Consider the following 22,263-nt stretch of genomic DNA (forward strand, 5'->3'; position numbering starts at 1 on the left):
GCATTTGAAAGGGAGACAACTTCTGAGCACTATAAGATATTCCCCTTAGGGGATGGGGCCACTTTGGGAAGAGCACCTACAGGCTTGCATGCAGATGTTGTGAACTATACCTGGTTTCGCACTCTGTACATGCTCGGAGGGAAAGAGGCAAAGTCACATCATACACAAACTGAGTTGGTTCTTGGAGATGGTGACCATGTAGGATCTGGGCGCGCAAACAGAGATAGAGAGAGACACACTCAGAAAGTTCAATGGGCTTTATTATAAAGAGTTGCTCATCAGGACAAAATAATCCACATTAAGAACATGTTTCCGATTCAAGGTGTAGTGTAACGTGCCTAACTAACATATGTGTGTGTATTAAATCTTCCTAAAGCCTAATACGATTCAGATACAGGCAGAAAAGGGGGGGGGGGTAGGTAGACTGAGGGCTGGCATGGTTTGGGGAAGATTCAGGAATTAGTAGGGGGACGAGGGGAAGGGAGCAGGAGAAGGGGAAGGGATGAAGGAGTTCCAGGCTTGTAGAGGCAGCATATTTACCAGGAGGAGAGAGATTTGAGAGCGGCGAATCTCTTCAGTTGAAGAAGCCAGGCCTTTGGCAGGAGACAGGAGCCTTTTTGCAGTCTGCTCAGGGCATGGCTGAGAGCCAGAACACCATGGCTGGAGAGTCTTGACTTCTCACTACGCAGTAGAAGTCACAGACAGCTCCTGTTCATGAACAGAGTTCCAGCTTTGCCCCACGTCTTAGCAGCAAACTCTGGGATCCTCGTGAGCAGCTTTTGCTGTAGGCAAAAGATTGCTAATCTGCCATGTCCAGAGACTCCTTATTATAGTGGTTCCATCCTTTGAAGTCCATTTGAGTCTTCTGGATCACAAAAGGCGTTTATTCCTGCTATCCTCTTCATATTGTCTGTTAATTACCAAAAATCTCTCAGGATATTTGGTCAGTTCAGAGATCTCAATCTTCTGTTAGCTGCATCTTGAGGAGGGGGCATTGCCCAAAGCAAATCTGCATCTTTAAGTTGCAAAGGGCATCTTTTCTTCCCAAAAGGTGTTAAAGTGTTAGTAAAGTAAGAATTAATGTCTACAGGTGTTTCCTTTGTATGCATCTATCTATGTTGAATTTCTATAGAATCCCCTTTGGGCATGGCAGATGTTAGAAAAAGGACTAAATCTACAGGTGTTCTTCTAGGGTGGAATTCCTATAGATAGCAACTGGATGATCCCCTTTGGGCATAGCAGAGCAATCATTGACAAAGATTAACATAGATTTCTTGCAACAGAAAGGAGGAGTTCAGCCCCTGGCCCTTTCCACAGACATTATCTGGTGGTCAGTTGCATTTTAGCATATTGATATAGCTCAGGCCTGGCCCTTTGTGTTTTCTTAAGTATCCAGTTCACAATGCAATGCTGGGATGCCTCTCCCTTTGCAGAGCAGGCAGTTCACCCAGAGGCAGAGCAGGCAGTTCACCCAGAGTTCAGGTGTGATTTCATTTCTTAATATAAAATGAAATCAGACACAGGCCTATATTCCAGGCCTATATTCCACAAACTTCTGAGTGGTACCTTACACAGAAGGTTCCAAGATCCCTCCTTGGCAGCATCTCGAAGATAGGGCTGAGAGAGATCCCTTCCTGTAACCTTAGAGAAGCTGCAGCCAGTCTGTGTAGACAATACTTAGCTAGATGGACCAATGGTCTGACTTGGTATATGTCAGCTGCCTATGTTCCTAACAGTGCACGGCACTTTTCTGTTGTATGCCCGGTTCCTTTTCTGTAGCCCCTCCCCTTTCTGAAGAGAGCTAATCTTGTGGTAGCAAGCATGACTGGTCCCCTTAGCGAAGCAGGATTTGCCCTGGTTTGCGTTTGAATGGGGGACTACATGTGTGAGCCCTGGAAGAGATTCCCCTCGGGGGATGGAGCCACTCTGGGAAGAGCATCTAGGAGGTTCCAAGTTCCCTCCCTGGCAGCATCTCCAAGATAGGGCTGAGAGAGACTCCTGCCTGCATCCTTGGAGAAGCTGCTGCCAGTCTGTGAAGACAATACTGAGCAAGACGGACTAAGGGTCTGACTCGGTAGAAGGCAGCTACCCATGTTCCTAGCCACCTAATGGCGCAGCAGGGAAATGACTTGACTAGCGAACCAGAGGTTGCCGGTTCAAATCCCCACTGGTATATTTCCCTTACTATGGGAAACACCTATATTGGGCAGCAGCAATATCGGAAGATCAGAGGCGTATCTAGGGAAAATAGTGCCTAGGACAAGCACTGAAATTGCTCTCCCTGTCCAAACATCTGACACCCATCTTTCAGATAACTTTACCACAATATCAGCTCAAAAATACAAGTCAAGCTCGTTAATCTTTTAATATTTCAAAAACTATTTAGCAGTGGACATAGCCAGACCAAAAAATGCTGGAAAACTACAAATTTCAGTATGCTGGGGCTCATGAAATACCCAAATACTATGTGGAGGTGTACTTGGAAAACTAAACAGAAGTGCCTGTCTAATTCTCTACTATGCATTGTAGCATCACTATTACATACGTTTTAAAAATAAAATGAGAATTTGGCTTTTCCCAGATATTCTGAAAATAATTAAAGGATATGCAGAATAAACTGTGTCACTGCTTGGAGTATACTCTAGTATTTCAGAAAGACAGTTAAAATGAGAGCAAGAGAGATAGAAACACCCACTGGCCTTAATACTAAGGATTTCACACTGATTCAAAGAAAAACTCACCATTAGTAGCCATATGATTAAGACATCACATTTAACTCACTTATCACAAGAAGCAAAGTAAGAGCAAATGAATACTATCCTAGCTCATAAGCTTCAGCTCAGTATTCACAAGCCCTGATTCACTATACATAGTGCCAAACTGAATATGCATACAGTGACTTATATTATATTAAAATTTTAAAAAATTACCTATAGCCCCTTCAGGGGGCTTCCTAAAGGCTGTGGGGGGTGTCTGCAAAGATCCCCCTCCCCCCGCTGGCCTCTTAATTCACCGCCGCAGCCTGTCCCAGGCTGATTTTCAAGCCTGTTTGGGCCTGCAAAGATCAGTGTGTTGGCCATTTTGGAGGCTGCCACGCATGCTTAAATGACCTCTGCAAGGCCTGGCAAGGCCTAGGGCCTCGCAGAGGCCATTTGAGCATGTGTGGTGGCCATTTTGTTTTCAGTGGCCTTTTTTTTTTTCTTTCCCATTTTGAAAAATGGCACCCCCCCTTCAAGTGGCACCCGGGGCACATGCCCTGCCTGCCCTACCCTAGATATGCCCCTGAGGAAGATGCTGAAAGGCATCATCTCGTCTTGTGTGGGAGGAGGCAATGGTAAACCCCTCCTGTATTCTACCAAAGAAAAACCACAGGGTTCTGTGGTTGCCAGGAGTTGACATCAACTCGACGGCACACTTTACCTTTACCCATGTTCCTATGTGGCTTCCTTGGCCGGTATGCCTGGTCTCCCTGCAGTTTCTTACTTTGGCCAGAATTGAGTGGTGGTGCTGTTGAAGTCACCTGTACAAGTCCCTCTGCAGATTTTGTTCTTGATGCACATGCGCGCGCATTCACACATGCACACACACAGAGAGAGCACAAGAGACCCTGAGATCAGGAGGAACAGGGTTTATGTTGCATACTTAAAAACCACACAGCATTGAAAAAACAGCTCCTACTCAAGGGCAGAAAATGCAGGAGGCAGGCAGGCAGGCCATCAGGAGAGAAAGTGTGGCAGGAATCTGTCGGGAGGAGGGTCTGCCCCCTGCGGCGAATGATTGGCGTGGCTTACATGATGCTGGCTGGAGTGAAGACAGGGGCCACACACAGGCTGTCTGTGATCTCCCAGCCACAGGACAGTGGGGCGCACGTGCTCTCCCGGTCCTCTTCCTCGGGGTGCAGCAGTTTCCCCTGCAGGAGCTGGACGGCTTCCCTGCGGCCAGATGCAAAACAAAAGGGAAAAGAGCCAAATTGCTCCCTCAGGCTGGCTTTCTGAACCAGCAGCAGAAGGCAACTGGTGCTGCTGAAACCGGGCCAAACCCGACCTGTGGGCCATTGCCAATCTGGCCCCGCTCCCCTACAGCCCTCGAGTTGATCTGCAGTTCCTACTGTGGGGCAAAGTACACTCCTTGGGCTTTAAAAAAAAAGCAAACGCAGAATGTATATAGCGTTCTTGGAGTGTGCAAAGCACTCCACCCAAACTGTAAGGCTGTGCACACATTCACTAGGAGTGTAGGCCAAGCATCATTCACCTGTTAGCAAACAACTAGGTAGGCTGGGGTGGCAGCGGGAGTGAGCGTCCGTGGGGCAGTTGCTGTGCAGGATGGCACCATCCCACTTCACTCTGCCCTTTTAGACGCCAGGGAAAGGCCTTTCTGTTCACGCAGGCTTCTTAAAATTAATTTCCCCCCTAAAAAGTTTTTTTTCCAAATGTGTACTATATTTCTTGGTTTGTGTTGTGATTTGTTTGTTGTGATTTATGTGTTTGCATTGGGTGTTTTTTGATGCTGTGCTATGAGCTGCCCGGAGGAAAAGTGAACATAAGAACATAAGAACAGCCTTGCTGGTTGAGGCCCAAGGAGGCCCATCTAGTCCAGCATCCTGTTCCCCACAGTGGCCCACCAGATGCCGCTGGAAGCCACAGACAGACTCTGTGGTTATGGTACAGCTAGTAAATAAAGTGTATTGATGATGATGATGATGATGACGACGACGGTGATAACGATGACGACGACCACCCAGCCGTCACTGGGAGCCAGCAGTTTAACGAGGTAGAGAGAAAAGCTGTTCTACGCAGCCCTCGCCTCACAGACAACCACTCCCCACTCCTACTTCCTAGTTGTTTGCTAACAACAACCCTAACCCTAACCCAGCTAACTTGGCAAAGAGGCTTTTAATGTGGTGATTCTCTTTTATTTAGCAGGGGGAGAGTAACCGGCCCTATCCACCCCCAGCAAGGACCTCCAGTGACTGTTGCTGGTGTCTCTCGGATGTTTCTTTTTAGATTGTGAGCCCTTTGGGGACAGGGACCCATCTTATTTATTTGTTATTTCTCTGTGTAAACCGCCCTGAGCCATTTTTGGAAGGGCAGAATGGAAATCGAATAAATACATAAACAAACAAACAGACGGCTGGAAATCGGGAGCGTTCACAGCTCTCCTGAATCCGGACTGGACACTTGTCCTCCCTACCCTCTTCGCAACCATGTGAACTGCCTTAGACTCAGAAATCACAGGAACAATCCTGTAAGGTAGACCTGAATCATCCTTCCCATATTGCAAGTGAGGAGGCTGAAGCTACGAGAGCTTGCCTACGTCCACGTGATGAGGCTAAAGGCGAGCCAAAGACTTCCTGCAGGACCAGCTCATTATAACAAACCGGGGGGGGGGGGCACCCAAGGAGGCACAGCTGCCTCTGCTTCCTGGAGCTTCGTGTGCTCCTCTCTCTCCCACCCTGTGTGCTGCCTGCAGGCTGGCCATTCACCACAAGAACATAAGAACAGCCCTGCTGGATCAGGCCCCAGGAGGCCCATCTTGTCCAGCATCCCGTTTCCCACATTGGCCCACCAGATGCCGCTGGAAGCCCACAGGCAGGAGTTGAGGGCATGCCCACTCTCCTGCTGTTGCTTCCCTGCAACAGGTACTCAGAGACATCCTGCCTTGGAGGCTGGAGGTGGCCTATAGCCCTCTGACTAGCAGCCGTTGATAGACCTCTCCTAGTAGCTGTTGATAGGCCTCAGGTAGAGCTGTGTGGTTAACCTCTACCTGATGAATGGCCACCTTGCAGGCAGCACAGCTTTTACTAACGTCCCAGTGAGAGAGAGAGAGGAGCAAAGGAAGCTCTGGGAAGGAGAGGCAGCCGCGCCTCCTTTGCCGCCCCCTCCCACCCCCTGCCACGCCTGCTTCCTGGCTCACAGCTCGGCTGCTCACCCACAACTCCCACCGCACACTTGCTGAGCGATTACAAGTCAGCTGGGTCCCATATCCCAAGACGTACGTGTGACCCCACCCAAGCCAAGACCCCACCCCCTTCCTCCGGAAAGGCCTTGGAACACGCTCTCACCAGGCCATCCTGGACATGGTGTAGTGGATCGGTGTTTGCTGGGCGCCCCTGAGCCAGGAGGAAGCCGGTACGGTGTGGGCCCCCATGTTCTCAAAGATCAGCCAGTCCCCGACATGGAGCTCTGGGAGTTCCATGCTCTCGGCCACGCGGTCCAGTCCATCTCCCGTCGGTCCCCAGAGGCTGCTGCTGTACAAGGGGGGATCTGGAGAGGGTTTCTGCATGGGGGGGGAGGGGAGACCAAAGGGCTCTCTTTCACTTGCCGGCCCAACCTTCCACAGTCCTTTGCAGCCAGGAGGACTAGAACCTTGGCTTTCTTTTTCCTTTTTTTCCTTGAAAAGCAAAAGGAAAGCTCGGATTCTCAGGACGCTGGGTTTTTGTACCCCATGCCCATCTCTATGTCTGTGTGCAGAATTGTAGGAAGCACACAGCTCTGGATCAGCAGACGCACCTGCAAAAGCGTCGTCATGGCTGGAGAGCTCCCCAAAAGCCTCGGAAGCCACAGGACGGCAGTTCATCCGAGCCCAGCCCAGCCCTGCTCCTTCCCTTTCAACCAGTTGCACCTCAGGAGAGCTGCCGCCTTGGGCACCCTCTACTCCAAACCCTGCCTCAAAGGCAAGACTGTCCACCCACCGGCAGCCCAGCCCTTCGGATCCACCCACACCCTCCAAGCCCCACAAGCAGCGGACAGAAGCCCTGCAGGGAGTGGTGGGGAGCCCAAGGCTGCAGGTCGCTCAAGTGAGTGAGTCAGTCTACAGGAGCAGGCAGGCTGTTAAAAAACAACAACAAAGCAACCCCAGGTCTCACTGCTTTGTCGTTATTGTGTTTTGTATTTTGTTATGACTGTATTCCTCCTACGCTAGGGCGGTGTCTAAATACAAATAGTAACATAACGCAAAACAACGAGGCACACCCCCCTCTGGCTGTTTGGCCCAGGAGGGGTCCCCCTGCAGTTTTGCTCCTTGGGAAACTCACCTTGTGCAGGATGGGGACGGGGCAGGTGTTGTGGAAGAGGATGGAGCCGAAGGAGCCGAAAACGCCATCGTTAATGTGGTAGACGAAGCTCCGCTTGCCACCGGGGTCTTCGTCTGGGAGGGGCAGAGGAAATGCCGCAGAGTCAAGGTGGGGAGGTCTTGAGACACAGAAAACGTGGTCGGAAGGAGGGCCCCAGCCGGGTCGATCCAGATTGCCCATCAGGCCAGGCTTCGCAGCCGTGCATCCCCACCTGTTACTGGCCCAGAGTTCCCATCATCCCCAGCCAAAGGCCACTGCAGCGGGGGAAGATGGGTGTTGTAGTCAGCAACATCTGGGAATCTCTGTTACAGGGAGCACCGTCCCCCAGCCACAATGGCCTTTGGTGGCCATTTCCTACTTGTACAGTCAGAAGCGGCTGGTCCCATCTGTTGGAGATGGAGTTCCAGGGCATCCACCTTTTGCACCAACAATCCGAATGACCACGAGGGAGTAGAGATAGTGAGTGAGGGTCTCCCCAGCTGTTCTACCTGTCTCTGCTCTATGACCCCTGATTGGACTCCTTCCGGTATTTCCTGTGCTGAGTCAGATTCCCTTCCTTTCCTCTTAGAGAGCAGATGGAAACATGACTCTCCCTCCTCCTACCGACTCATTATGTAGCCTATAGATTAGGATTAGGTCTTTCCTATCCAAAGTGTACTTTACCAATAAATACTTTGTATTTAGTTCTACAAGAATCTCCCTGTGTCTTCTCTAGATAGCTGCAACAACGAAACTCTGCATTCAGCTCTGTAACTGGAGTGGGCAGCTTCTTCGTTAGTGTTCTGCTAATTAATCAGGGGGTAAAAATGACAACCCCCAACATCAACAAGCCAGGGGGGCACCCAAGGAGGCACAGCCCTGGTTCTAATGAACCTTGCAGCCACTGGATATGGGGCCCAGCCATGAGGTGAGTGAGGTGGGCCATATGCCAGGATTGGTTGTGCTCCGTGTCAGATCTGGGTGGAAATTCTCGCTTTCCCCAGCCAAACCCACCATCAGAACCCGGCTGATCCAAGGGAACTTCCTTCTTGGCAACAATGTTGACCGCTAAGGTGAAGGCCGAGTCCACATAGTAGCGCCCCAGTCCGGCAATTATCTCCACTCCACAGCCTTCTGGGAAGTAGAGGTCCAAAGCAGAGTTGACCACAGCTGCCATCTGGTTTGTTGAGGAGGGAGCACAAAAAGAGAGTTTCATTGCTGCTGTTACCAGCTGAGGTGCTCGGCAGAACTTTACGCCCTGCCTGTGAAAATAGGCAGTTCCATCTTCTTGCTAGCACTCGGCAGCCACAGATCAAAGAGCACACTCACCTGCTTTTGGGCTGGGAACATGGGCGTGCCCCAGTCACTCGGTTATTCTTCATGTCTTTGTACTCTAATCCTTTTCCAGCAGGTTCCCAGATCTGCCAGGACCCCCTACATCAGGAGATCCAAGGGAACCAGAGCCAGCACCCCCACCACTAACCAAGGATATGGCCCTGCCTTCACCCTCTGACTCAAAGGAGTCCCTCAAGGAGCTGCCAGTCCATGGAGACCGGCACCACCATAACCACTGCTTAGAAAATGAGGCAAAGTCCCTTTAAGTGACAGAGCCATCCCTAGGGAAGGGGCGAGGCCAATCCACTCTACTTGGGCAGCAGCCATGTTCCCAGCCCAAAAGCTACTAGTCAAGCATCTGCTGGAGCAACGTCCCTGTTACGTCCAGCTCTCCTGAAGTCCTGCTTGGAGCTATCCAGGGTCCTGATTCCTTGGAGCTGTCCATGTCCCTCCCAGAACCCTGCCCCAGCAGAGACCTCTCCTCATCCTGAAACCAGAGAGTCACTCTAGAGCAAAGGGTGGGTTTCCCCCCCAACTGCACCTTCAATGTTTTGCCTTTCCTCATTGGAAGGAATTACAGCCACCCCCTTCTATGGGAGAACGTTAAGGGGTGAGTCTGCAGATGTCACTGGGGCGGAGAGGTAGAGGCTCCTTCTCAATCACATCCCATGTATTTTATGCCACAGAGCTCAACAGGCGGCATTGATTACTAAGACATAATAAGAACATAAGAACAGCCCGGCTGGATCAGGTACAAGGCTCATCTAGTCCAGCATCCTGTTTCACACAGTGGCCCACCAGATGCCTCTGGGCCTGAGTGGCAAAGTCCTACCCTGGATTCAGTTCCTTGGTGTATAAGGAAGCTGCCTTATACTGAGCCAGACCCTTGGTCCACCTAGCTCAGTATTGTCTACACGGACTGGCAGCGGCTTCTCCAAGGCTGCAGGCAGGAGTCTTGCTCGGCCCTATCTTGGAACCTTCTGCAGGCAAGCATGCAGATACTCTTCTTCCAAGAGTGGCCCCATCCCCTAAGGGGAATATCTTACAGTGCTCACATTATGTGGTCTCCCATGCAAATGCAAACCAGGATAGACAATTCTTAGCAAAGGGGACAATTCAAGCTAGCTACCACAAGACCAGCTCTCCTCCCTCTGCCTGCCCATCAAGTCTGTCTCCCTGATTTCTCATGGTTGATTTTTTTTTTTTTTAAACTTCTCAACACAAGGGATCTCTCTAGGCTGAGACAATAGAGATTAGCCTCAGGTCACCCCTGTGAGCTTCTTGGCTCAGCAAACATGTATTTTCGGTACCAACATATCACTTTCCCCAAAGCTCAAAATGGTGTAGGACTCCGCCCCACCCACGAAACAAAAAATGCAAATCCTATCATCAAAAGGAACAGAATAACTCAGGAAAAAAGCCAGGTCAAAGGTCTGACCCAATAAGGAAGTATGGCAGCCTCTTTGGAAAAGCAGGAAAGGAGGCTTTCCTAACCAATCCTGGTGCAAGGTTCCAAATTTCATAGGAACAGAAGAAGCTGCCACATACTGAGTCAGACCATTGGTCTATCTAGCTCAGTATTGTCTTCCCAGACTGGCAGTGGCTTCTCCAAGGTTGCAGCAGGAGTCTCTCTCAGCCTTATCTTGGAGATGCTGCCAGGGAGGGAACTTGGAGCCTAGTTGCTCTTCCCAGATCGGCTCCATCCCCTGAGGGGAATCTCTTCCAGTGCTCACACTTCTAGTCTCCCTTTCATATGCAACCAGGGCAGACCCTGCTTAGCTAAGGAGAGAAGTCATGCTTGCTACCACCAGACCAGCTTTCCTCTCCTAAAAAGATCTCAAGTACAGAGCCAGGAAAGATCTTAGGGAATATAGGAACCTGCCATATACTGAGTCAGACCCTTGGTCCAACTAGCTCAGTATTGTCTTCCCAGACTGGCAGCAGCTTCTCCAAGGTTGCAGGCAGGAGTCTCTCTCAGCCCTATCTTGGAGATGCTGCCAGGGAGGGAACTTGGAACCTCCTAGATGCTCTTCCCAGAGTGGCTCCATCCCCCGAGGGGAATCTCTTCCAGGGCTCACACATGTAGTCCCCCATTCAAACGCAAACCAGGGCAGACCCTGCTTCGCTAAGGGGACAAGTCATGCTTGCTGCCACCAGACCAGCTCCTCATCACACTTGAGTGAGGCGTTCACAGCACAGCCAGCATGTGGGTTTATCTGAACCCAGGTCTTTTGCCCCCAGACCCAGGGTTTGCTCCAGGGCCCAGCTGCCCAGGGGGCTTTCTCTCTGGCTGCCTGGCTGCCCGCACCAGGGAGACCCCAGCAGAAAGACTCGTACCTCTTCAAAGCGCCCTTTGGACTCTTCGGCACCAGGAAGCCCCCCTCCAATGTCGAGGAGGCGCATCTTGTAGCCCAGCTCTGCGCCCATTTCAAAGACCAGGCGAGCGTCTGCTACGGACTGAGTGAAGATCTGCGGGTCGGCACAGCCGCTTCCAATGTGGAAGCTAGAAAGGAAGGCAGATGGGTGGCCTCGTGGCTTCTCGGGAGCCTCCCTCCACGAAATAGAGGGAGAGACTACCCACCTCTAGAGCAGCTGCCCTGGGGGCCACGGATGGTCCCCCCCCACACACACCCCTGCTGCTCATAGAGGCCAAGAGTGACTTATCCTTGGCTGTGTTTCACCCTCTTGTATGTGCCGCCCCCATCCCAGGATCAGTGCCGCAGGAAGAGGGCTGTCACCCTCCTTCAGCCCCACCCCCCCTTCAGTCCAGACCACCCCAGCTGCTCCCCCGGCAACCTCCTTGCCTCTTGAAGGGCATCTCACCAGAGAGGCTTTCTGTGCAGCTGCACCCGGAGAGATCTCAAATGGCCCAACACCCTCTTGGCTACCTCTTCCCTGGGAAAGGCCCATGACTCTCCACAGGGTCATCTGCAGATGCAGTCTCCCCATGAGGACTCCTTCACCCTCTGAGCGCCTGCCTCGTGCCTTCCCCTGGGATGTCTGTGCATCCCAAGAGACACCAGGAAACAGCCAGGAGCTGGGCACGGACAGCCGCGGTGTGATAGGGATGTGCACGGACCGGTCCGGAGGCCATTCTACAGGTCTCCGGACCGGTCCAGACACGGGGTGGTTCGATTTGGAAGGATTGGGGTGGGGGTTCCATTAAGGGTGGGGGAGGGTTTACTTACCCCTCCCGCGCTTTCCCTAATCCGGCGCCGTATTTACTGTAGAAATCCAGCGGCAGGATACCTCCTTGCCGCCCGCTTCAATCCCTGCTTGATTCCTTTGTGGTTAAAAATCGGGTGGCAGGATACTTCCCTGCCCCCCCTTCAATCCCCGCTTGGCCACCCCCTTCAATCCCCCTTCAATCCCGCTTCGCTTCGTCGTTAGGAATGGGTGGCAGGATACCTCCCTGCCGCCCCTTTCCCTGCTGGGCTTCTTAAAGCCTTTTGCAGCCCAGCAGGGAAAGGGGCGGCAGGGAGGTATCCTGATGCCCGATTTCTAACGACAAAGCGAAGCGGGATTGAAGGGGGATTGAAGGGGGTGGCCAAGCGGGGATTGAAGGGGGGGGCAGGGAGGTATCCTGCCACCCGATTTTTAACCACAAAGGAGCCAAGTGGGGATTGAAGCGGGCGGCAAGGAGGTATCCTGCCGCTGGATTTCTACAGTAAATACGGCGCCGGAGTAGGGAAAGCGCGGGGGGGTAAGTAAACCCTCCCCCGCCCTTAATGGAACCCCCCACCCCAGTGCCGGACCGCAGCTCCGTGGTTCCGTGCACACCCCTACTGTGTGACAATGTCCCTGGGTCTGAGGCCCCGCCCCCCATTGTGGAAAGAGGCAGACAGTTCAGGGGATGGAACAGGGCAGGAAGACCATACGGCCCAGACACCAGGCAACCCCACTCTGCTGGGAGCCCCACACTGGAGCCGGCATCTCCATCACGACCTGAAGACACAGCCCTGCCTTCATCCTTGGAGGCATCCCCTGAGGACCTGCCAGTCTTGGCTGAGGTCCCCCAGCACAGCGGGAGCCAGTGCTTAGAAATCCAGGCAAGGCCCCTTTCAGCAACAGGGACGGGGTGGTGCAATTCCCTCTGCCTGGGCGGCAGCCATCAAAGCCAGCAGCCTGCGCCAAGGAGCGGCTGGAGTGACACCCTTCCTAGGTAGCTGCACCCAGCCCGCCTTGTGTCTCCTGCTTGGAGCTAGCCATGGTCCTGACCTCTTTCCCCCTGGAGCAGCCCAAGGTCTGTTCCCCTCCCAGACCCGTGCCTCAGACCAGGCTCAGCCCCAAAGAGGAGGCTGTGGGGACACGAGAGCAAGGCCCTGCTAGAGGGGCTTCACAGGCCTGGGGGGGAGGGCAAGAAGGAACAAGCCTTGATGGGGGCCCTTTCCTCACCCCCCTAAAGAAGAGCCAGGATCTCTGCAGCCTACCTGATGCCAACCACCTCGACATTCATGTCCTTGGCTGTTTCTAGCAGATGTCGGCAGGATTTGAGGGTGGCACCAAACTTCATGCTGAGACGGGCAGAGGACCTGGAGTCATCGGTAGCCAGGCGCAGAATCATCCTGGGGGAATTGGAGCAGAAAAAGCCAACATTGGGGTTAGAAATGACAGGGAGTGCCAGGGAGTGCGGCACAGAAGGCGGGCATGTAGAAGGGTGGCTGAAGAGCAAAGCCATGCTGGGAACCACCCCTCCCGCCCAATTCTGTCTCTACTCGGGCTGTACAAAGTGGCCACTTTTTCACGTCTTGCATTTTTCGGGGGGCTTTTTCCAAAATCCAGATTTTTCAATGTATTTGCATTTTGGGACAAGCAGCTGGAGCTAAGCCTCCTGAGCCGGAGAATCCACTCTTGTTGATCAAGTCTCCCATTCATATGCAACCAGGGAGGACCCTGCTTAGCTAATGGGACCAGTCATGCTTGCTACCACAAGACCAGCTCTTTCTCCCTCACACACACACACGCATATTAAACACAGATTAAATTACCAGTCTTCCCCCCCACCACCATGTTTCAGGTATGCAATCTACTTTTAAACATGCTTAAAGGCAGGGGCGGGAGGGGGAAGGTTGAGTGGCCATGTCACAGGCCGCAGCCAATCAGCACTGTGCTTAGCTGCCTTTGCTGCAAAGTCACTGAACAGGTTGTCTATATGAACCTTCGCATGGCAGTCATTCTTCTTCACAACCCATTGCGAAGGCTAGAAAATTGCCCCCCCGCCCCCTTCCATTGGAAAACTGAACCTGTCTGGCTTCCAGCCAAGGCTCTAGGTCCCCTGCAGGCCCCATGTTCAAGAGTGACCGCTCCATCCCATTGCTCAGAGCTCTTCCGCTCGTGACAACGGCTGCATCCTCCACAAAGAGCCGCAGCTGCTGTGGGCCTACCTGGCAGCCGGGTGGCTCCGGGCGACCTTCCCGAGCTCCACTTGGTTGTCAAAGGTCATCAGCTGCACCCCTTGACTAGCTGCGTATCTGATCAGGGAGACCTGCTTGCAAGGGCTGGTGCAGATGATTCGGTCTGGTGGGACGCCAATATTTTTCACCAGGGCTATCTCCATCTGAAAGGTGAGGACAGAAGAGGTTGGGGGGACTCAGCCATCTGGCATGGGGCGGATTGAACTGTCTGCCTTAGACATGGGGGCCCAACTCCGAATCCTGGTAGGGCAAGGGAACGGCAGGAAACAGACCCCACGGACCAGATCCCTCCTGATCGCAGGAGTCAGGTGATCCAGGAGAGCCAACCGCTTTCCACTCCTGCTAATTAGGGCCGACTACGACAAATATTTATACACGGCTTTTCAACAAAAGTTCCCAAAGCGTTGTACATAGATATAAGTTAAACAACGCATTTTAGATATAGAACTACAAGATGAATTGGCTGGTCTCAAGAGTGGTATATATATATATATGGAACCAAACTATCAACTTTAAACCAGCGGCATATTTAAGTGAGGAATCTCTGTCTAAATTTAGGCGTGCTCTTACTTTAGCATGTCTTAATGCACTACCTATGGCAGTTCTTGATGGCAGGTTTGGAGGGATACCTTTTTCCTCCCGCCTGTGCCCATGTGGCACTGGGGCCGTAGGAACCACTTCACCTGTTATCCTATATTGTGTTTTCTATAGGATATTTGCTTAAGTTTAATTTCCCCTCTATTGGAAAACCTCCCTGGACAGCTTGATGACTTTTATTTACATTTTTTAATTAGCAAACAGCAATAAGGAGATTATTTGCTGAATGACAAAGTTTTGTTATATTGTTTGTAAAATTCGTTCTGAGTCTATGTAACCGTACTCTTTTACTGATCAATGACTAAAATAAAAATTTATCTATCTATCTATTATAGATATAAATAAAATGGCTCACTGTCCCCAAAGGGCTCACAGTCCAAAGAGAGAAACAGAAGGTAGACACCAACAACAGCCACTGGAGGGATGATGTGCTAGGGATGGATAGGGCTAGTTGCTCTCCCCCTGCTCAATAAAGAGAACCACCACTTTAAAAAGGGGCCTCTTTGCTCAGTTAGCAGGGGGCCTAAGTCAGCTCCATCCCCAAAGTCAGGGCAAAGCACCTGACCGGACTCAGCTGCTCCTGTCTGCCTCCTGCTAGCTGCTGCCTATCTCTGCAACTGCCTCCTAGCTCAGGGCTTTGAGTCCTCAGCTGTTGTAGGTCTACAACTCTTATCACCCTCAGCAACGTGTGGTAGCCAACATGAACTAAAGTGTCCTTCAAGTAGACGCCATATTCATTCTCAAAACGTTCTCATAGTCGGCGCCATCATGAAGCCGAATTGTCAGCCAGGTTTAAGAGCCAGGCGCGTTTCGGCCAGTAAGGGCCGGCTTCAGTGCATTGCTTCACAATCTAGACCCAAGTAAAGCACCCAACGATAGTAGTACTTCAATCCCAGGAAGGACTCTCTGAAGAGGAGCTCTCAATTCACAAGAATCGCTAGTCGATATTATTCTCCCTGTTTTATATTAGGGTTTTTGCATTATCACAGCCTTGATATATTAATCTATTTGGTGAATATAGTCCATTGTGGTTATTTTCTAATGACTGCATCTGAATGATTGAGTGACGGCTTTTCTGGTAACTTCAACATACGTTTATGCCTACTAATATAAATGTTAAGTATATGAGTCTGGATTCTTTGGGGTTGCTTACTGTCCAGCCCTGTGGCTCACAGCTGGGTGCTGAGGCTGTGGAAACGGCACCCTTAGCTAGCTCTGGCTTCCTGTCTAGGCGATGCCTGCTTCCCCAGCTGTTGGGACCCTCCCCTCTCAGCACTGAGGGTCAAGATGTCATATTTTAAAAGCGAAATCACAGCGAGCTCTTCACTCACCACCAGAGCCAAGTTTCCTCCCAAGCTTTTGCCGTCTGCACAATAGGCGTGTGCATGCTATCCAAGCAATCTCTGGCTCAGATGTCAGCCCTCTCTCCTTGCATGCATCAAACATGCTGAGCATCTTTTTGTTTTCTGGGTGACACAGGTCCTTTGCCTATTTGTACATTTGATCCTTCACCCCTTTTTTTAAGGAGTGGGGGAAAACAGTTGCAAAGGTATTTGGTTGGTGGAGACCTAGGCACTAGCCAATTGGTGCCATCCACAGCTGCAAACCCACAGAGCTATCCCTTTGCTTTTTAAAAGAGCTCAGCCCGGGAGAGGCAATGATCAGATTGTGCTTAATCCAAGCAGTGCACTTGCAAACCATCCCTGCTGCTCCACACTAGTCTTACAGCAGTCTTTATTCTAGAAGAGTGAAATCTTATAGCAGTCAGAATATAGCACTCTTCATTCCCAGTACCAAATGCCGGCTATAAGCAGAAGGAGATGCAGAAAGAAGGGCTTGAGTGGGTGCCAATCCCTTTGCGAGCCTAGGGTTGTTCCATGGGATCTGGATTCATAGACTAGCAATGTTTTCTATTAAAATGTTTACGGTCATCAACACAGTATTTTGCAAACAGTTTGTATGTTTTGTGATGCTTGGCAAACATTTTGTATACCTTAAAAGGACTAGACGCTACAGTGAAATAGCACTTATGACGGCATAGGATCATTCACACTCTGTCCCCTTTTCTCTAGCACACCTGAGTTGATTTCCACAAGCCTTTTTTCTTTTCTTTTTTGGTGTTGCTAGGATCATACCATAGATCTCAGCATCCTGCCAGGGCTGTAATGAATATCTGTTTGCTTCTTTATCATATTGTTATACTGCCTGATATGTATATCTCTGGGTGGTGTACACAATTTGAAACACAACAAATCTAAAACAAAGTAAAAACAATTAAAGCAATTGCACAGAATAAAAACAATTAAACAGTTTAACATGAATTTCAGTTAAAAGCCTGAGAAAACAGGGGTCTCGAGGGCCTTCCTGAAAGCAGTCAAGAAGGAGATGCTCGGATTTTGACAGGGAGCATATCCCAAAGCCCTGCGGCAGCCACAGAGGAGGCCCAGTCTTGAGTTGCCACCAAATAAGCCGGTGGCCATTGTAACTGGACATCCCCAGATGATCTTAATAGGCAGCAGGGCTCATTACAAAGAAGGCGCTCCCTTAAGAACCCTGGACTCAAGTTGTTAAGGGCTTTATAGGTAATAACCAGAACTATATATAATATAGCAATATATTATATATATATTCATATATACATAATGCATTATAGTATACATTTAAATATATAATTATATATTATATAATATCTTACATATTACGGCAATATAATAAACTACTCCCCCTTCTCAGTAGCGGCTCATCCTCACAAGCCAGGGGGCCACCAAAGGAGGCAGCTCAGGTTGCTCCTCTCTCTCTTGCCTACCCTGCCCAGGAGCCGAGCTGCCTGCAGGCTGGCCATTCATCAGGTAGAGCTGTGGCCAGCCTGCAGATGGTGCAGGATCAACCCAAGCGGCCTCCTTTGGCATCCCCCCCACTGCCGCCCAACTCATTAGGATGAGCCGCTACTGTCGCTTCTTCGCCAAGCTTCCCCCCCTGCTTCTGCCAGGTTCCTACCTGGCTGCCACAGCCAAAACCGGCCCCCAGCCCCGCCAGCATCTGAACCACTCCTTTGCTGCCATTGCACTTCAGGGCATAGAAGGGCCGGACGCGGGGCAGGGCCTTGAGGAGGCGCAAATGTTTCTTCACCACATCCTCGAGATCGGCCACAAAGAAGGCTTCTCGGCTACCCTGGGAGAGAGGAAGGAAAGTCAGCAGTCCAGTCTCTGGGGAAAGATCTTTACTAGACATCTAAAAGAACAGAGTGATGGTGCCAGGCGAGCCTCACTGGAGAGAGGCTTTTGCTTAGGCGGGGTGCCACCACCAAAAAGGCCCTCTCCCTAGTAGACACCTGCCTCACCTCATTTGGCAGGGGCACTCGGAGCGGGGGCTCCGGTGAAGATCTTAAGGTCCGAGTTGGGACATATGGTCCCTTGCCTTCCTGCTGGGTTTATGGGCGTCCCCAAAGCATCTGATTGGCCACTGTGAGAAGCGGGAGGCTGGGCTGGACAGGCCCTTGATCTCACCCAGCAGGGCTCTTCGCATAGGACTGAGGCATGGAGATCCCTCGGTCCTCCTTGGCTGCTGCCTTGCTCATCTGCTGCCTCTTACCGTCTGGGAAACCCGCAGGAGGAGGTTTTCCAGGAGGTCCCTGGTGGTGAAGCCCTCCTCCACCATCATGATGTCTGATTCGTCCAAGTACCCGGTCATCATTACCGTCAAGGGAGGATTTTGCTTCTTAGGCCTCCGTCAGTAGGGGGTATAGTTTTTAAGTATGCAACACACTGTAGAGGAAAGGGAAAGAGAAGAACAGTTAAGGCAGGATCCTTCTCATGCCATCCAAGGCAGAAGAAGAGGCTCAGACACCATCCTTCTGAACTTGGTCCAGGAGTCCTCTAAAGGCTCTGGGCCTCTTGCGGTCACATTTCTTACAATCAAACAGTTACTGTACATGCCAGTTGACTTGAAGACTCAACCCCTTTGTCCCATTATGAAAGTTAAATATGACAACAAACAGCAACAAAACCAAGGCAGATCTTTGAATTTTCATGTAAGATCTACCTTGGTCTTGTTGTTGTTTGTTGTTATAGTTAACTTTCATAAGCAGGATTTGAATCCAAAACCGTCAGGTATAAAAAATGATCACCTTCCTCATGTATCCAAAACAATATCCTGCCCCAGGCTGAGCTGGGGCGTCTGCTGAGGCAGGGATCCGGGAGGGACACAGACCCTGGACAGTCCCAAGGGGGGAAGGAGTCAGGACATGGGAGAGCTCCCAGCAGGAACCCACGAGAGCTGGGCCCAACAGTGGAAGAGGGTCAGCACTCTAGTGGCTACTTGGAGCAAGCTTTTGAGCTTTATGGATGCTGGGATGGAGAAGGAACTGGCCAAGCCTGGGCTACTTGAAAGGTCCTTGCCTCATCCTCTCAGTGCTGACTTAGCCACACTGGGGGACTTCTACTGGGGCTGGCAGGTCCACAGGGGATTTCTCCAAGCCAGGGGATAAGGGTGGGGCTACGTCCTCGTAGAGGTGCTGGCTTGGGTTCTCCGGGGGGCGGGGGGTCCCGGGCACTGCACCACTGCACTGCTTCCCTGAATGCCCTGCCTAATCAAAATGCTAAATATAGAAATTGAATTATTATTATTAATTATTATTATTATATCAAAGAAAACATTTTGATTACTTTCCAGCATGTCCGTCTTCAGAAGCCAGAGCAGGCCAGGCTAGAGGGAAGGCATGCAAGCTCCTGCAGGCAGAGAAGCGTCTTCAGCAGTGAGTACTGGGGGTGGGGGGCAGCTTAGACTGCGATCCTTGATGTGCAAATAGGAAGGTCAGCCTGGCCCCCTTAACTTCTGAGAGACACCCCCCCCTGAGCTACTGTTTTTAAAATGTGATGTCTGTGTTTGTGATATGTCTGTGTGATATGAATAGCACTGAGGGGATCAGGGGTGGAGCGTGTGGATTGTATTGATGGTCCCTCAACTTCTCTCCCTGTATTTTTCAGACTGCCTGAGTGCCTCTGTTTTCATTTGTGAAATACTGGAAGGCATATAACTGCACCCACTGAAATGCTTTTTGCATTATCCCCACGGCAGAAGCAATTCTGCAGGTCAGCATGGCCATCTGGGCGAATTCTTCAAGAAGGATCTGTGAACAAGAAAGCCAAGCCCCGATGCCTTCTGCTCAAGCATCTTTCCAGGGAAACCCACCGGCTCAACCTATTCTGACAGACACAAGGTTTGTTCCCATGACAGCAAGCATCAAAAGAGGCTTCTGGCTCACCTTAGGGTGGCTGACTAAGTGAAGGGAGAGCCTGCTTTCCTCATGAGGTGACCTGAGGAAAGAGCATCCTTTTCGACAATATGCCTGGGAACACTTTGACATTTCTCTGAGGTGGATCAAAGCCACGCTGCTCCTGATATTCACCGAATGTTTTCCACAAAATTTTGCTTCATGCCGAGCAAAGAAGCAGGCAGAACCAGCTGGTTACGGACACAATGGAGTGTGTGTGGGGTGGGTGGGGAAGGCAGAGGACCAACGGTCACAGACAATGAAGATCCATCCCATTGGCCCTGGGGCAGCAGATCCCAACCTTGGGTCCCCAGATGTCATGGGGCCACAGCTCCCGTCATCCCCAGCCCCAGTGGCCAAAGGGGTCCCAAGGTTGAAAACCAACCCTGCCCGGTGGGGGGGGGCGGTTTGCTGCATGCCAGGGAAGGAATTCAGAGGGAATGCCCTGTGGAAAACCTCCGGGACCCAGCCCCACAGATAAGAGCATACATACCCCTTTACCCTAAACTAACTCATCTAGTGTCACTAGCATTCCCAGGCGGGCTCTGAGACCACATCAGAGTCCCCACTTGATTGACCAACATGCCCTTGGGGGGGGGAATTGACAATGGAAATGGGCAAGTGGTTATAAGGTGCTCGAGGATAATGACTCAAAAAAGCACGAGCACAGCAGGATGTGAGAGGCTGGAAAGACATAGGAAGTCTGTCCCGCTGCAGCCCACGAAATCATATGGCCACAATCCATGTGGAGTGGGCTGCCTGGCTGCCTGCAGGGCCCCTGCTTCCACCTCTGCCTCTCTCACGGCATTCTCAGGATAAGACTGCTCAGTTACTCTCAAACACAAGTTAGGAACATAGGAAGCTGCCATATACTGAGTCAGACCATGGGTCCATCTCGCTCAGTATTGTCTGCACAGACTGGCAGCGGTTTCTCCAAGGTTGCAGGCAGGAATCTCTCTCAGCCCTATCATGGGGATGCTGCCAGGGAGGGGACTTGGGACCTTCTGCTCTTCCCAGAGTGGCTCCATCCCCTGAGGGGGAGTTTCTTCCAGTGCTCACACTTCTAGTCTCCCATTCATATGCAACCAGTGCAGACCCTGCTTAGCTATGGGGACAAGTCATGCTTGCGACCACAAGACCAGCTCTCTTCTCCGAAGTTCCCACAGTCAGGGAGAGGCACAAGGGTGGGTTTGCCCTTTCAGTGCTTTTGTGTCTTCCTTTCAGTTAGGCTTTTGATAGGTTCCCATCAAATATAGGTCACAGCACCAATCCACCCCGCCCCAGCCCCCATCTCTTTTCAAACAGGTCAACAAGGTGTCTGAGTGGGAGAGGTGCCCATTCCAGAGGGCCAGGATGCCTTGCAGGCTCTTGTGTCTGCAACGACTGTCCCTGAGAGGCTCCCCCCTCCTCCCCTTCCCCGGAGCATTACCAGGGAAGCATGCCCCCCCCTCTCCATCCCAGGCCGCCTCACCAAGTCCCGAAGCCTTCCTCCTTCCCGGGTGGCTAGGTGTAATGCCAGGGGGGCTCTCCGGTGAACTCTGAGCTTTTGCAACACCCCGAGGCGCAGTTGCTGCTGGGGATCCGAGATCTCTGCAAGCAGGGAGGGTACGTAGGGGGGAAGAGATCCAGTGAGTTACCAGGATGCTCAGGCAGACACACAGGAAAGCCGGCCTCTGGCCCCACCCCACCCCGTCCCTGCCATGCCCTCCTCTGCCCCAACACAGCCTCCCTCCCCCACTCCAGCCCACCGAGGGGTGCCCAGGTCTCCCTTCCACCCACCTTAAAAAGCATTTAAACGGATTTTGCCCATGGGTCTCCCAAGAGTAAATATAGGCTTCGGCAGTGGCTGCTCCTCCTCCTCCCCCCACTCCAAAGCCTACACCATGCAAAGCAGCACTCGCTAATCTTGGGCTCAGGAGGAATGCCGGGGCCCCTTATATAGGCAGCTCCCCCTCCATCTCTGCCTCACAAGGGTAGCCTTGGCAACCAAGCCCAGCAATCCGATTGGCCGAGGGAGATCAAACCAAGTACAGGCACTCCATCCTCCTCTCTCCTCCCCCTCCTTTCCTCTTCTGTACCCAGATGCTGCTACAGGAGTCCAAATGAGGATGCAAAGCCAGAGACCAGGGAAGGGGCAACTGCCACTTTTAGAGCCACCACAGGCCACTGAATTGGGGCAGGGGGGCCCTTGTTTAACACTTCAAGAGGCTGGGAAATTCACTCCTCCGGTCTGCCGTAAGATGTCTTGCGACAAACAAGCAAGATGAGCTACTCGACGACAGACGAGCAGACGGCCCTTTCCCCTTCCCTCAACTCATGGGAGCTGGCTTCTGTAGGGAGCTGGGACCCCAGCATCTGCCTTCTTGCAAATGCATTGGAGTCACCTTCAAGGCCAGACCAAAGAATGCCCTGCTGCAGATGGCAAATTCAGTGTGCAGTTTAGGGGTGATAAAATTCTTCCACTGCACCCTGTGATGTAGTCACAAATTCAGAAGTGCAGACATTCTCCATGAGAAGCCCCCATACCCACAGCCACCCCGAGAGTCACACCCCATGGTCACACCCATCCCAATGGCCATACCCCTCACTTAGAT

At 51.6% G+C, this 22,263-nt stretch overlaps 1 protein-coding gene across 3 annotated transcripts; it reads right to left on the reverse strand.

Moving 5' to 3' along the window:
* Window positions 1–2,350: 2,350 nt before the first annotated feature.
* AZIN2 (antizyme inhibitor 2) lies at window positions 2,351–21,642 on the reverse strand. 3 transcript variants are annotated; one of them, XM_053268406.1, is made up of 12 exons: window positions 21,449–21,642; window positions 21,141–21,259; window positions 19,062–19,124; window positions 17,989–18,161; window positions 17,395–17,568; window positions 13,771–13,943; window positions 12,817–12,951; window positions 10,724–10,889; window positions 8,066–8,228; window positions 7,034–7,146; window positions 6,062–6,276; window positions 2,351–3,932 (listed from the first exon to the last, which is right to left on the reverse strand). In XM_053268406.1, the coding sequence occupies exons 4-12, from the start codon at window positions 18,088–18,090 to the stop codon at window positions 3,788–3,790; spliced, it is 1,386 nt and encodes a 461-aa protein (XP_053124381.1). In that variant the 5' UTR covers window positions 18,091–18,161; window positions 19,062–19,124; window positions 21,141–21,259; window positions 21,449–21,642; the 3' UTR covers window positions 2,351–3,787. The 3 variants fall into 3 exon arrangements, with proteins under 3 accessions (XP_053124381.1, XP_053124380.1, XP_053124382.1); XM_053268405.1 differs by lacking the exon at window positions 19,062–19,124 and having other exon boundaries at window positions 21,449–21,641; XM_053268407.1 differs by lacking the exons at window positions 17,989–18,161; window positions 19,062–19,124; window positions 21,141–21,259; window positions 21,449–21,642 and adding an exon at window positions 17,738–17,970.
* Between the last annotated feature and the right edge of the window lie 621 nt (window positions 21,643–22,263).

The sequence above is a fragment of the Hemicordylus capensis genome, chromosome 7, assembly GCF_027244095.1.
Source record: "Hemicordylus capensis ecotype Gifberg chromosome 7, rHemCap1.1.pri, whole genome shotgun sequence".
NCBI classification, from domain to species: Eukaryota; Metazoa; Chordata; class Lepidosauria; order Squamata; family Cordylidae; genus Hemicordylus; species Hemicordylus capensis.

What these genes read in the sequence shown, in the direction of transcription:
- AZIN2 (XM_053268406.1), bottom strand. Translation starts at nt 18,090, where the DNA reads ATGATGACCGGGTACTTGGACGAATCAGACATCATGATGGTGGAGGAG. An exon ending in GTTTTGGCTGTGGCAGCCAG is followed by an intron (nt 13,944 to 17,394) that starts GTAGGAACCTGG and finishes CTCACCTTTCAG; the next exon opens with ATGGAGATAGCCCTGGTGAA. An exon ending in GGATCAGCCGGGTTCTGATG is followed by an intron (nt 7,147 to 8,065) that starts GTGGGTTTGGCT and finishes TGCCCCTCCCAG; the next exon opens with ACGAAGACCCCGGTGGCAAG.